This window comes from Monopterus albus, unplaced genomic scaffold (genome assembly GCF_001952655.1).
Source record: "Monopterus albus unplaced genomic scaffold, M_albus_1.0 scaffold285.1, whole genome shotgun sequence".
NCBI lineage: Eukaryota > Metazoa > Chordata > Actinopteri > Synbranchiformes > Synbranchidae > Monopterus > Monopterus albus.
In genome coordinates, this window is record NW_018128165.1 from 91757 (window position 1) to 107052 (window position 15296).

The 15296-nt window shown below is 41.7% G+C and overlaps 2 protein-coding genes across 2 annotated transcripts in view; both read right to left on the minus strand.

The window, feature by feature from the left end:
• Positions 1-6904: 6904 nt before the first annotated feature.
• Positions 6905-7992, minus strand: LOC109973224 (trace amine-associated receptor 13c-like). The gene has a single exon (XM_020622643.1). It carries the CDS (start codon positions 7990-7992, stop codon positions 7006-7008), a length of 987 nt encoding a protein of 328 aa, XP_020478299.1. The 3' UTR covers positions 6905-7005.
• Positions 7993-14356: 6364 nt separating this feature from the next.
• LOC109973226 (trace amine-associated receptor 13c-like) overlaps positions 14357-15296 on the minus strand; it is a 5019-nt gene continuing 4079 nt past the window's right edge. Inside the window, 2 exon segments of the mRNA XM_020622645.1 lie at positions 14357-14705; positions 14708-15272. Of these exon segments, the coding sequence (XP_020478301.1) occupies positions 14368-14705; positions 14708-15272 (903 nt within the window). The 3' untranslated portion in view covers positions 14357-14367.

The window sequence follows — 15296 nt, forward strand, 5'->3', positions numbered from 1 at the left end:
ACCAGAACCCTTCCTAGGGCTGGCCGTCTGGCCAAACTGAGCTATCGGGGGAGAAGAGCCTTGGTGAGAGAGGTACAGAAGAACCCAAAGATGACTGTGGCTGAGCTCCAGAGATGCAGTCGGGAGATGGGAGAAAGTTGTAGAAAGTCAACCATCACTGCAGCCCTCCACCAGTCGGGGCTTTATGGCAGAGTGGCCCGACGGAAGCCTCTCCTCAGTGCAAGACACATGAAAGCCTGCCTGGAGTTTGCTAAAAAACACCTGAAGGACTCCAAGATGGTGAGAAATAAGATTCTCTGGTCTGATGAGACCAAGATAGAACTTTTTGGCCTTAATTCTAAGCGGTATGTGTGGAGAAAACCAGGCACTGCTCATCACCTGTCCAATACAGTCCCAACAGTGAAGCATGGTGGTGGCAGCATCATTGTTGCATCATTCCCAAAAAGACTCATGGCTGTATTAGCTCAAAAGGTGCTTCTACTAAATACTGAGCAAAGGGTCTGAATACTTATGACCATGTGTTATTTCAGTTTTTCTTTTTTAATAAATCTGCAAAAATGTCAAAAATTCTGTGTTTTTCTGTCAATATGGGGTGCTGTGTGTACATTAATGAGGAAAAAAATGAACTTAAATGATTTTAGCACATGGCTGCAATATAACAAAGAGTGAAAAATTTAAGGGGGTCTGAATACTTTCCGTACCCACTGTATATCCATAATGAGTCAGTAATTAGAGCCACTTCTTGGTTGATTATCTTTTTAGCTGTATTATCGTCTTTTCAGTCAAGCCTGCTGTGTAGCCACTGCTCTGTAATTTATCATGCACAAAGCCCCCTTAAACCCAATTTGGGCCTTGGGTGTCTCACTTAAGAGAACCCTAAAAATAAACTACAAGTTCTGCAATGTAAGCCATGCAACAAGCAAACATACAAAATCATATCTAGCAACCCAGTGACATTCCCAAAGAATTTGTTTCACATTTTAGATAGATGTAGAAGTTACAGTATATCATTCTCCTCATCTAACTCCTGAAACAAAACTAAAAAAGTATATTTCCCAAATGTTGAGCTATTGTCTAAATAGTAATGCTTTATTGCTGACTGACAATGCTGAGTTTTAGTTACTGAGAAAATAAGTATCCTTGGAAATTTTGAATTCAAGTGCATAAAGGCTATGATATGTATTTGTCTAAACCCAGAAGTCATTTTTTTGATTCATCATATAAAACCTTTATAAAGTATGTCTCGTTTTAGTAACTTTAGTTTTGCGTGTGACATCCTGAGACCTCCAGACTGGATGAGAAGCAGCAGAAGAGACCAGGTCCAAGCTCCTCTGTTCTTAGGAGGTGGCAGTGCTGATTGTGCTGCGGCCTTCTGGCTTCATCCTGCAAAGCTCTCCTTCATCATGTCTTTCCTGCAGCCCAGCAACATGGCAGACAAGCTGTAGCTCTTTTTGAAGACCAAAGACCATCAGACATCATGTCCTGCCACCTCTGGGATGAAAAGGTCAGTTCATATATGTTCAAGCTGTCTTTGTGAAGGAGTAGGACACAGGTTTAATACCCCTGTAGTGGATAAAACAGACAGGATATAGTTAACAGTTAATGCTTTAATTAACATGTAATATGGGATAGAACACAATAAAGTGGTTCATAGTGTAGTCAAAAAAGTGCTTGTATAACAGTGGCAGACACTGACCCCTCTTCCATATGTGTCATCAAATGTGTTCTAAATGTGTATGCTGATGATCTGTGATGTGAGAACATCTTGTGGGTGTTCATGTAAAAGGGAAGCAGGTTTGAGGATTAACGCAGTTGGGGAAACAAAGGCAGGAAGCAAAAATGGGAAAATAAAGTTAAAATAGCTGTTGGTCAGGTGCACGAGTGCGTGAAGACCCAGGGAAAAGACACTTGGCGAGACTGACTGACTTCTCTGCAGAGACTAAGACTACGTTCACACTGCAGGCTGAAGTGACTCAAATCCGATCTTTTTGCCCAAATGTGACCTATATCCGATTTCCTTATGACAGTGTGAAAAGCACAAATCCGATTTTTTCAAATCCGGCCCAGGCCACTTTCATATGTGGTCCTAAATCGGATACATATCCGATGTTTTGCAATGCGACTTCAGTCTGAACGGCCATGTCGCATTTCATGCGATTTTTATGTCATTGAAATGCGACAGATGTCACAATTCTGCACTGGAGGAGGCGAGGCCATAAGCAATATTTGTGCTCTCCTCCTTCTTGATGCTCTTCTTATTATTATTTCTTTATTTCGATTGCACATTAACTGGTACATCGCAACGCACATGCTATCACGAGCCGCATCCATTTTTATTTCCGCAAACATAGTACGCTGCGTCTGACGTCATGTCCTCTTCTGCGCATGCGGGTCACTTCAGGACCGTATACCGTTCACACATCAGACAGATGGCAGTCGCATTTAAATGACAGTGTAAACAACAGCGCAAAAAAAAAAATCGGATTTCAGCAAAAAAAAATCCGATCTGAGCATTAAGACCTGCAGTGTGAACGTAGTCTAAGACCAGATACATTAATAAGGTGATCTTGTATCCCGCCTCCAAATCATATATCAATATTATTGTCTAATAAATGATGTTTGCATCTTCAGTAATTTTCTCTGTGCATTGATATATGACACAGATTTATCAGAGCAGCAAAGAAGTCTGCTGACTTGCCATTTCATTTAGATTGTATACAGTTTTTATATTGTACCACAATCAAGTGTGTGTTACAGTCATGGTAAACAGAAATTCCTCCATCCCTTGATTCTCTGTTTTTATTCATCGGCTGCTAGAAAACCATTGTGCAGACCTTACTAAAGAGCCCATGTCGTGCTCATTTCCAGCCATTTAATCTTTAATCTTCAGTACCTCTAGATTAGCTTTGCACCCATCATAACTCCAAATACTCTGTAATTTTTTCAGAACGATAAAACCAGAGAGCCTCTTCCTAAAAACGAGATGATAGTTCATGAACACACACAACTCCTGTTGATAGTGTTTTCTCTAAATTGGACAGCATGATGAACTGCAATGGCATTAATTAATTTAAATTTCTCCTCCACAGATGGGTAAACAGTGGTATATGTATGTATGAAAAGAGATTTGTAACACTCTAAACAAAGCGGTTAGAGACACCCCATATTTTCACTGATATAATGCAGACATAGTAAGTTCAAGATTTTTATTTGCCATTTATGCATAAACAGACAGTCTAGGCATATAGGAATTCTTGTACAGTTCTCCTTTGGAATCAGGTAAGGAGTCAAAAGCCAGAAAGAACACTTACGGTAGTCTTGAAATAAAGTTACATAAAGGCAACAAAGCATTAAAACCGCAATACACAAAAATAGAGTAATAGTATTTCCCACAGTGAACTTCACAGTACACTACACTCACAATGATACATTGCAGCTCTCTAGGTAAATAAAATGGCCTTAGCTTTAGTGTTAAATATTCCACATCTTCAGAACAGAATTTGGAGATAATCTTACAGTCTGTGCACCAGGACTGTTTGACAAACATGGCCGTTCTTCCTCCGCAGATCTTGCCACTTTCAGCTGTGCTGTGATCCTGTCTGAACACAGAGTAACCATCCAGAGTTATACCTTCATCAGGAGTCTCTTTTCCCAGCCATGTTTCACAAAAACAAAGCAGGGAGCAGTCCAGTATGTCCTTCTGCGAGGTAATCTGAGCATGGAGTTCATCCTTCTCCAGCCTTACAACAATTTTTTCTGACATTACAGAAACAATACATTAACAGGCATTCAATGTCTTTTTTAAACTTATCCGTTAAGTCCCAACAAGTGGTGGAAACATCATTCTTTTTCAAGTAACTCCAAGGTCAGTAAATCCAACTGGTGGTCACTGCATCTTTGCCAACATGACCTCATACAATCCCAAAGTAGTGAAATTAATTCCAGCAGGTAGTATAGCACTGATAATAACATGATGGACCGTTAATCCGCTTATTAACCAGCAACCCATCACATGTGGCAGACACACTGGCCTCAAGCTGTCAAAACAAACATAACATGCTCCCTGGGGAAGGCAGCATTGATGAGCTAATCATTCACTGCCCCAAGGTCTTCACTAGCTGGTTGCTTGTAGGTTAGACCTGGCCATGTAAAACAGTTAATCCCTGTACAAGAAAATGCCGGGACATGCAGTAACCTCAGGCCCTGTATTTTTCTCCACATTACCTGGTCACACTGCAACAAGAGGAAGTAAAATATATCCACAAACCCAGGTAAAGTTAAAAAATTCTGCCTTTAAAATGGCACAGGTGGATGTCAGGCAAGCTCACATGAATGCACAACTGCCTGGAGAGCATAACCATTTAAGAAAATCCTTAGACTATCATGTAATACTTTATTCTGTTAGAAAAAAGTCTTGTGAACAATCATTTGCAAGTTTTGTATGAACTGAGTTGCTTCTCCATAAAAATACTAGAGCATACGTACACCTCATTTTTTGAGCTTTAGGTCACATCTAAGATGAATATTCACTGTTGTAACATTGTAGATAAGTCAATAAACAAAGAAAAGAATGACATGGGCCCTTTAACTTTACTCAGAGTTACCTTAGAGGAGTAGATCAGTGGGTCACAGATAATCAAATAACGGTCGACGGATATGAGTATAATGTGGCCCAAAGCGCTGTAAGCCAGACAAGAACATACATACGTAGACAGAGCACACATTATCCTCCCCAGCGTGTGGTTAGTTTTGGGAAAAAGTAAATCAAGATTCAGAAACCTTGTGGGAAAATAAAACCCTGTCATTCAGTAACATATAGAATCACCTTCAGCTACAATATCTTAAAGCAAATGTTTTCTGGAGGAGTTGAGTCTCTCACATTGTTTTGGAGAAATGTTGGCCCACTGCTCTCAACAACATTGCTTCAGTTCATTGATGTTTGAGGGCATTAGTTTGCACACAGCTTTAGCCAATCAGATGCCAATTTGCTGGTTTGTTTGAGATCACTCTCCTCTTATGTAACCCGGTTTGGGCCCAGCTCAAGCTGCTTGACAGATTGCATCAAATTTGTCTGAAGAATATTGTGGTATAAAGTAGAGTTCACTGTCATCTTAATGACAGGGGGTTTTCCAGGTCCTGTGGCTGCAAAACAAGCCCAGATCATCAGCCCTCCACCACCATGCTTTACATTTGGATTTGCGTTGTTTATGGTGATATGTTGTGTTTGATTTTTGCCAAACACAGCATTATGCATAACGACCAGAGATCTCCATTTTCATTGCCATATTCTTTTTGAAGAGAAGGGACCTGTTTCTAGATGCCTTTCTGTGTGTAGCTGTTGGGTTTTTCCTTGGACTGAATTTGTTGGGACACTCACTCCTGGCCCTTCCTGGACCAAGTAGCAGTGATGATGGTTGATATCCTTTGTTCTTGGCATGATGTAGACACACACCTCAGTGCTCCAGAATACCAAACTGCCAAAGGTTCTTCTTTAATAGAGGTAGTCACACTTCTTAATGGTTGACTCATCCTGTGCATTTGAATAGTAACTCCTGGCTGCTGATTACTCTCTCAAAGATTGTGGAAGTAGGAAGGAAATACTTTCATTTTCCCATCTGGTTTCTTAATGTTGGTTTACTTTTGGGAAACAGTAGCCACATACTGAAATCTGTTGTGTTGTTTGTTGTCACCTGAGGTTATTTTACTTGTTTATAGAAGCTCTGGAGGTCTACACAAGTGTTTTTCCCCTTGTTGACTAAAAATATGGAATTGAAGGAGGATGTATTTTCATTTTACCATCATTGTATGTGAAAAGTATTGATGAGTCAAACCGGTGTAAGGCAGCTTTATTTATATAACACATGTCACACAGAGGCAATTCAATGAGCTTTGCACAGGCAAAGATAAACAGTAACGGCATTAAAACTGACTAACATCACTTAAGACAAAATTAATGTAAAACACTGTTAAAAGGAGATAAATTACATGAAATGAAAATAGATACAATCAAAGTCAAAGGTCTGAAACATGAGAATCTAGCAGTTACAGTGGAGTCATAGGTTATAAGTTGCCCTGAATGCAACAGATGAAAGAAAAGTGCAACACAGAAACTAGTGAATCACTGTTTCAGGAAACTGGCAGAGTTTTCAGAAGAGACTTGAAAATGGCAGAGGTAAGGTACATTTTATTGGGAAGTTGGCTCCATCTGTGTGCAGCATAGCAGCAAAAAGCATCTTCACCCTGTTTGCTTCTGACCTGAAGTTTTACCAACTGACTGCTTCCTAAAGATCTCAGAGCCCTGCTGAGTTTGTGTTCTTCAAGATAGTTGTCTGATTTTTTAAAAAAATACAGTCATACTGTATATAATGAAGTGCATTAAGCTTTTTCACTTTGTTATGATTTCTGGGTCCATCTGACAGTCTGGGGACAAGACAAAACTACATGAGAACTAGTTTAAAAAAAAAAAAAAGTCACTTCCGGGTTTTCCCATTTTAGGGGTCACCACAGCAAATCATCACATGTTGACATTTGGCACGTGTTTTATGCCAGATGCCCTTCCTGATGCAAACCTGACTTGAACCCGGGCTACAGTGGTGAGAGTGCTGCACCTTAACCACTAGCCTACCAGGGACGTAACTGTAACTGTAAAAAGATTTATCATATTTATCACATGAACATATTTACACTTATATTACTATTTATGTGTAGAGATATTTTACTATGAACTACAAATGCCATGCACAGTGTTTCATTCAAGGTCAACATATCAACATTTGCAGTGAAAAGTCTCATCAGCCCAAGTTAATGTGTTTCACTCAGTACTGAGGTTTGTATTTATGAGAATAAACAGTTTACAACATGTCTGATTGACAAAATGAAAAACTCTGTGCCTAAGGCCACTGTCAAGGGTCTGTGTGGTGCTGCAGCAGAACAGTCTGCTCAGAGGTGACACAATGTTTCTAAAACATTGTAAAAATGATCATTCACTGATACTTCCAGCCCTGTCTACAGGATCTTGACCTCCCGGGAGTTATCCTGCAGTATTCTGAGTGTGATGATGAGTTTGATAGCTTTTCTAAACCAGGGGTAGAACATGGCATAAATCAGAGGGTTGAAACAAGAGTTCAATAACCCGAACCAAAACAATATGGGATAATAGGACATGCCACTGGTGATCTCGACACCTGCAAGAATGGGACAGTAGTATGGAAAGAAACACATCACAAACACAGCTATCACAATCCCCAGAGTCCTGGCTGCCTTGGGCTGTGATTTTCTAGCAGTTGGAGCTGCCCTGGCCTTGGTAGCAGCAGCCTGTGACTGAATTACACGCATCTGGAAAAGGGCAGCCACAAACACTCTGATATACAGCACAGCTATGACAGTACAAGGCCCAATAAAGGTCATAAACATGTCAACAGTTCCTGCAATCTGGTTGATGACCAACACACACTCCCCATCGCAGGAGTTGAATCTGTCCGGTTCCTCTAAGTGGTCCATTAGAAGTAACCCATTGTAGGTAACTGAAAAGGTCCAACAAAGACAGATACAGATTTTAACTTTAGTCAGAGTGACCTTAGAGGAGTAGATCAGTGGGTCACAGATAATCAGATAACGATCGATGGATATGAGCACAATGTGGCCCAAAGCGCCGTAAGCCAAGCAAGAGCATACATAAGTAGACAGAGCACACATTATCCTCCCCAGCAGCCAACATGCCTCAATGTAGTGAATGCCTTCAACAGGCATCACCAACAGCCCCATCCACATGTCACACACAGCCATAGACTGGAGCAGAGTGTTGGTCGGGGTGTGGAGCTGCCTGAAGTGAGAGATGGAGATGATGACGAGCAAATTGAATGTCACAGTGAGCAGAGAGACAGATGCAACTAGGGTGTAGAGTAGAAGAGTCTCAGAGCGTGGTCGCAGCAGACGTCTGCAGGAGGAGTTGAGGTTGGGGAAGCAGAACTCAGAGCCCCAAGTGTCATCCATCAAGGAGGAGAGGAGCAGGGATGAGGTGGTGAACAGTTCATTTTATCTTCTTCTCACACCGCCCTCCCACTCCCAAGCCTAAGAGATGATGTAGCATGTGTCCCTTGATCTTGTCCTTAACCTTGTCAGCCCCATGCGCATTTTACTTTAATTATCATTCATATTTGTTTTAAATTTTAAGTGATGAATCATTTTCATAAAAGATTCGATACAGTATTTTTTGTCTAGACTTTGAAGTAATCTTTTGCTTCATAAATTATGCCTTGTTTTAGTGTATTTTGTTTTGTGTCTGATTTTGACCTTTAGACACCCTGAGACCTCCAGACTGGATGAGAAGCAGCAAAAAGATCAGGTCCAAACTCCTCTGTTCTCAGGAGGTAGCAGTGCTGACTGTGCCGCGGCCTTCTGGCTTCATCCTGCAAAGCCCTCCTTTCTCTGTTTCGACAACATTGTGCCCACCATACAAGTCAGGAGGTTCCCCAACCAGAAGCCCTGGATAAACAGTCAGGTGCGCCACATGCTACATGCTCGCTCCAATGCATTCAGATCAGGCGATGAGACGGAGTACAAAGCTGCAAAGTACAGACTGATGAAAGCCATCACAGCGGCCAAGAGGCAGTAGAGAGAAGCTGAATGGCTTCTATTCTACTGCTGACTCCAGACGGATGTGGCAAGGCCTGCAGCACATCACAGACTACAGGACCACCACCAGCATCATCAGCTCTACAGACAGCCTGCCGGATGACCTCAACACCTTCTACACCCACTTTGAGACCTCATTCAGCTGAGGTGACGCACTGATCGTTCCTTATGTCGATATGTGGCCGCATGGTGTGACCACCAATATGTTTTACTGAATTTGAAGTGATTATTTTAACAGCAGATGTGCTAAATCCTAAAATCTTTGTCAATTATCTTAGCTGTTATGAAAATATAGTAAATCAGTATGTTTATGTTTCAAATGAGCAAAAATACAAATGTTGAAATAGGTAAGTAAAATGCTGCAAAATATTTAATACCATATTGTAATGATTTTAATATTTGTACAGGCCTGAAGGATGGAAGAAAATCAGAAGGCTTAGCGAGTGAACAGAGAAACCAAAGTAAAGAATAAAAAGCAAAGACATAAAGGAGCTGGAGATGAAAGAGAAGCTGGTTAATTTGTGACCTCAGTGACCTTGTTTGTTGCAGTGGCTAACAACTGATGCCTTTTCACAACTTTCTCTCCCATTAGCCCTTTAATAAGAAAGAGTCCATCACCCATGTCACCTGAGGGCTGATGCCACTTCCACATCCATCATCTCACAGCAAAAGGTGACCTGTGTTATCCATGCAGGTAGCCATCTCTAATAACACTGGCTGCTTCGAGACAGCTGCACCAAATGCCATGGTAACATTTCATTTTAACTCACTAACTGGCAAATGTTTACATACTGAATCAAATTTTAATGATAAAATTCTGACATTTTGTTGTCATAAATCAAAGCTGAGACTGCCTCAGAAAGAGTAACAGAAAAAAAAATCAACAGTTCCTTTCTAAATGTGTTGTTGCTAAGTGCAGATGCTTATGTTAGAGACTCAAAGAGAACTTTCTGCAAACTGTCTGACCAAACAAGTGATGTTTTTTTTTAATTTTATTACAGATACCAATGTGGTTTTCAACCTCTTAATATTTTTACATAAACCGTGATGAAATATGTATAACACAAAAGCACTGTTTGTGATGTTTTAGTATCTTCGAGACTCATTGTTCTGGTTTAGTGTTTCTGTTGAATCTCCCCATCTTGTCTCCAGCAGCAGCAGCAGCAGCACATCTGTTTTCCTTTTAAAAACTGATAAATCCACCTGTCTAAAACACTAAACATCAGACAGACACATACAGAGATGGCAAGCATGCATTAGTATTGGATGTAAGTTAGTGAGGCAGACCTGGCAGCTGTGTCAAGAAACAGCAAGTTTGGCAACTAAAGGGACAGTGGTGGGTAGAGACCAAAAACAGAGCGATAAGGTGAATGAATATTGGCCTCCAAATGAACACATGTGTTACTATGTGTGTGTGTGAGCATTTACAGACATATTCTCTATAACATTTAATAATGCATACACTATTTATGCAGTTTCCCCAGAATTAGCAACAGAACAAAAATTAGTAAACATGCTGCTCCCATGCAGCATACATTCTCTGTTATATTCGTCTTCTTTTTTTATTATATTGCTGCATTTGCTGCTTAAAGTGCCTTAGATTTTGTGTTACTTATTTATCTACTTTATATTTCATTTGTATTTTGTGGCATTCATGTGGACGGCAAAGTAAGAATTTCATTGTACAGGGAAACATGTTTCCTAACTGTGCATATGACAAATAAACACTTTGAACTTGAACTTTATCATGTCTTTCCTGCAGCCCAGCATCATGGCAGACAAGCTGTACCTCTTCTTGTAGACCAAGGACCATCAGACATCATCTCCTGCCACCTCTGGGATGAAAATGTCAGTTCATATATGTTCAGTTCAATTCAATTCAATTTAGTTAATTTGTGTAGCACCAAATCACATCAAAAGTCATCTCAGGATACTTTACAAAGTAAAGACTAGACCTTATTATTATTATTGTTGTTACAGATGAAAAACCCAACAAATCCCCCTTGATCAAGCATTTGGTGATAGCGGGAAGGAAAAACTCCAGTGAAGCTGCCGTGATAGCAGGTTTTATTGCGGCAGAGGAGATAACCAAATCAGCCCAGCCATTTACTAAGGGAGAGTTTCTGAAGAGCTGCATGATGAAAGTGTACGACGTCTTGTGTCCAGACAAAAAGCAGGTGTTTGCAAATGTATCGTGTGTTATCGGCGCTTCATATCACCAGGCCATTAAAAAAAAGATATATAAAATGATATCCGGCCCGCGGGCCTTGAGTTTGACACATGTGCTTTAATCCCAATAACATGTTCAAATCACTGCAGTAAGATGCAGTGATCAGTGGTGTCAAAAGTAGCACTGAGCTCTAAGGGGACAAGCATGGAGACAAGTCCTTTATCTGAGGCTAGGAGAAGATCGTTGGTGACTTTCACCAGTGCGGTTTCTGTATTATGATGGACTCTAAATCCTGACTGAAAATCCTCAAACAAATCATGCCTGTGCAAGTGGTCACATAACTGCTTTGCAACAGCTTTTTCCAGAATTTTAGAAATAAACGGGAGATTGGATATTGGTCTATAATTAGCTAGGACACCTGGGTCAAGAGTAGGCTTTTTGAGTAGAGGTTTAATTACTGCACCTTTAAAAGCCTGTTAATAGAGAGAAGTTAATCAGATCTAGTATGGATGTATTGATCAGGGGAAAGACGTCTTTGAGCAGCCTGGTCAGGATGGGGTCCAGGAGACATGTTGATGATTTAGATGAAGCAATTATTGAGGTCATCTCAGAGAGATCTATAGGGGAGAAGTAGTCCAAGTATAAATGAGGTATTACAGATGTTTCTAAAGCCATTGTAGCAGATTGCACATCCATGAGAGCTGTGGGAGTGGTTCGACCAATTTTTTCTCTAATAGTTGTGATTTTATTTGTAAAGAAGCTCGTGAAGTCACTGCTGGTGTGAAAATCAGGCCAGACAGTGAGGTGCTTTCTCCACTGCTTCATAATGTAGAAATCTCCCGTCATGTTTGATGGAGAAGGAGCGGGGGCAGCTGGTGGGCGAGGAATGCCCTTGCGTTCTGCTGCCATTCTGATGATCTCTGGCAGATTGTGGAGCAGAGCCCCAAAGGCCAGAGGCTGAGCCAGAAGAAGCTTGTCTCTGCCAGCATCCACGTCGACCGATGGGTCAAGTGGAGAGCCGGAGGAGCCAGCAATGAAGGGAAACAAGTCAACGGATTTGGGCCCATTTGCGTTGCCTATGCCGAGGAACTCCAGGGGGTCATCTACCAAGGGATCGTCCCCACGGTTTGCCCAGCTGCTATGATCTTCAGGATATCACTCTCTGATGGCTGCAAATGCTTCAGCCCAGCACTGCTTGTCTGTTGCTGGAAAGCAAGCACAGAAGGGGTGAACAGCCTGAGGGAAGAATGCCAGCTCAGCGTGTTCTGTGCCGAGGCAGGCCTCGCAGCAGGGGTGTGGGTCGCTGGGCATGATGAAGCCTGTATTACAGCCTTGGCACATGGTGATGGCAGTGCAGTGCTGGAGTCCGGCGGTCGATGTTCTTTGGTCTTTAGACATTTCAGGATTCGCTCTTGTAGACCGCTGAAGAAAAAGAGGGAGACGATCTCAGGTTACATTGGCATTTATGCCACCAGAGTGGGGACGGCCCAGTGCAGGGCAGAGGGTGTGAAAGAAATCTTTTCAGGACTGCTCATGCACAAGGGATAAACCCAATAGCAACAGCTCTTAGATGCCTATACAAAATAGAACTGCAAGACAGAGTTAAAACTGAGGAGTACAAAGCTCAAATTAAACATTGACAACAGTGCCAGCTGTAGAAAGAAAAGCAGAACTGTTATCTGTCCTAATTCATTTCAACGAAACAACTGAACTCTGCAGTTTGATTATACACCTATGCATGTTTATTTTCTGGCAGCGAACAGCTGCAAGTACAGACATCCTCTTGATGCACCTAATAAACAGTAGAAGAAGAATCTGATTAAATGTGTGGTTTGCAGCTGCTGCATGAAGTCAGGCATTAGTGAGCGATACAATACAGTACACAATAGATACACACTTTAAGATAATGTTGTTTCATGACACCTGAAAACAATCCAGCCATTTTCTTCCCAGCAGCTGCGTGGAAGTGGACTCTGTGGCACTTGGTGGACCCCTGCTGTTCACAGAAATCCACTGCACTACTCTTCCTCCTCTTCTGGTAGTGGTGGACTATATGTACATTTATATGTGTGCGTTTCCTGTGCAATAGCCACCGTGAACACATTGACCACAAAGTACATGGAGCGGTTTTCCCATCTCACAGTGCAGCTTTCGTCCATGGCAGTGTCCCAATAGCAGGAGTTGGCTGTGTGGATGCAGGCTCCCGTCTTCTGCATCACAGCATACTTCATAATGTACTTGTAAGGCTTCCCCTGTCTGACCAGCTGTGTGAGGCAACGCTCCACGATGGCGGCCGTCCATTTGTTCACCTACAACGTGCCCGATGCACTCTTGACAATGGCATCAGCTTCTTCTCTTAGGAAACAGGTTGATGACTGATTTGTTGACCCAGGATGAAAGCAAAAAGACCAGAGGTCAAACTATCAATTTGTTGTGATCAGTGGTGTCAAATGCAGCACTGGGGAGAGGACAAATATAGAGAGGAGTCTGTTGTCTGAGGCTAGGAGGAGATTGCTGGTGACTTTCACTAGTGCATTCAAGCTGTTCATGTGAAGGAGCATGGCACAGGTTTAATAACCCAACGCCAGAATATTTAGACTTGTTGAATATAACTTTGGCATGGTTTACTTAGCACAGCAGTGCTTTCAGATATTCTAATAAAGTGTTTAGATCAAACTGAGACTTTGCTAGAAATTGAATCTTAAATGAAGAACATTCAAAATGTTAAATAACAGTGACACAGACTTAACAGAACAGAAAAGACGTCTGCTGACTAGTCAGTTCAGTTGGATTGTATACATTTTTTACTCCAACAAAATCAAGTGTGTATTATTTGAAAAATATTGATAAGGCAACACAACACATCTTTATTTATATAGCATATTTCATTGACAGAGGCCATTCAAAGGGCTTTGCATAGGCAAAGACAAAGTGGCAGAGTTAGGGCACATTTCATTGGGAAGTTGGTTCCATCTGTGTGCAGAATAGCAGCTAAAAGCATCTTCACCCTGTTAGGTTCTGACCTGAGGTTTTACCAGCTGTATGCTTCCTAAAGCCCTGAGAGCCCTGTTGCGTTTATATTCTTCGAGATTTTTCTAAAATACATTTTGTATGCAGTCATATACTGTATAATGAAGTGTGCATTAGGCTTTTTCATTTTATGATTTCTGTGTTCTTCTGACAGTCTGTGGACAAGACAAAACTACATGAGAGTTTTAAAAAATGACCCTATTTATCACAAGAACACATTTGTATTTATACTAATATTTGTGTAATAATAATATTTTTACTACAAGAAATAAGTGACCTGCAGTGTTTCATTCAACAACATTTGCAGTGAAAAGTCTCATCAGCCAAGGTTAATGTGCTTCACTCAGCACAGAGGTTTGTATTTATGAGAATAAACCATTTACAACATGACTGATTGACAGAATGAGAATCTTTGTGCCTGAGGCCACTGTCTAGGGTCTGTGTGGTGCTGCAGCAGAACAGTCTGCTCAGAGGTGACACAGTGTTTCTAAAACAGTGTAAAAATGACCATTGACTGATACTTCCAGCCCTGTCTACAGGATCTTGACCTCCCGGGAGTTATCCTGCAGTATTCTGAGTGTGATGATGAGTTTGATAGCTTTTCTAAACCAGGGGTAGAACATGGCATAAATCAGAGGGTTCAAACAAGAGTTCAATAACCACAACCAATTCAGTATTGGATAATAGGACAAGCTAGTGGAGGTGTCTATACCTGCTAGTGCAGGATAGAAGTATGGACAGAAACATACCACAAACACAACTATCAGAATCCCCAAAGTCCTGGCTGCCTTGGGCTGAGATTTCCTAGCATTCGGAGCTGCTCTGGCCTTGGTAGCAGCAGCCTGTGCATGAATTACACGCATCTGAGAAGAGCAGCCACAAAAACCCTGATATACAGCACAGCTATGACAGTACAAGGCCCAATAAAGGTTATAAATAAGTCGATAGTTCCTGCGATTTGGCTGATGACCATCACACACTCTCCTTGACAGGAGTTGAATCTGTCCGGCTGCTCTAAGTGGTCCATTAGAAGTAACACATTGTAGGTAAATGAACAGGTCCAACAGAGACAGATACAGATTTTAACTTTAGTCAGAGTGACCTTAGAGGAGTAGATCAGCGGGTCACAGATAGTCAGATAACGGTCAATGGATATGAGCACCATGTGACCCAAAGCACTAGCAGACAGACAGTAATGAACATAAGGAGACATAGTACACATGATCCTCCCCAGCAGCCAGCATGACTCAATGTATTGCTGGCCTTCAACAGGCATCACCACCAGCCCCAGTCCCAAGTCACACACAGCCATAGACTGGAGCAGAGTGTTGGTCGGGGTGTGGAGCTGCCGGAAGTGAGAGATGGAGATGATGACGAGCAAATTGAGCGTCACAGTGAGCAGAGAGACAGATGCAACTAGGGTGTAGAGTAGAAGAGTCTCAGAGCGTGGTCGCAGCAGACG

What these genes read in the sequence shown, in the direction of transcription:
- LOC109973224 (XM_020622643.1), bottom strand. Translation starts at nt 7,992, where the DNA reads ATGGATGACACTTGGGGCTCTGAGTTCTGCTTCCCCAACCTCAACTCC.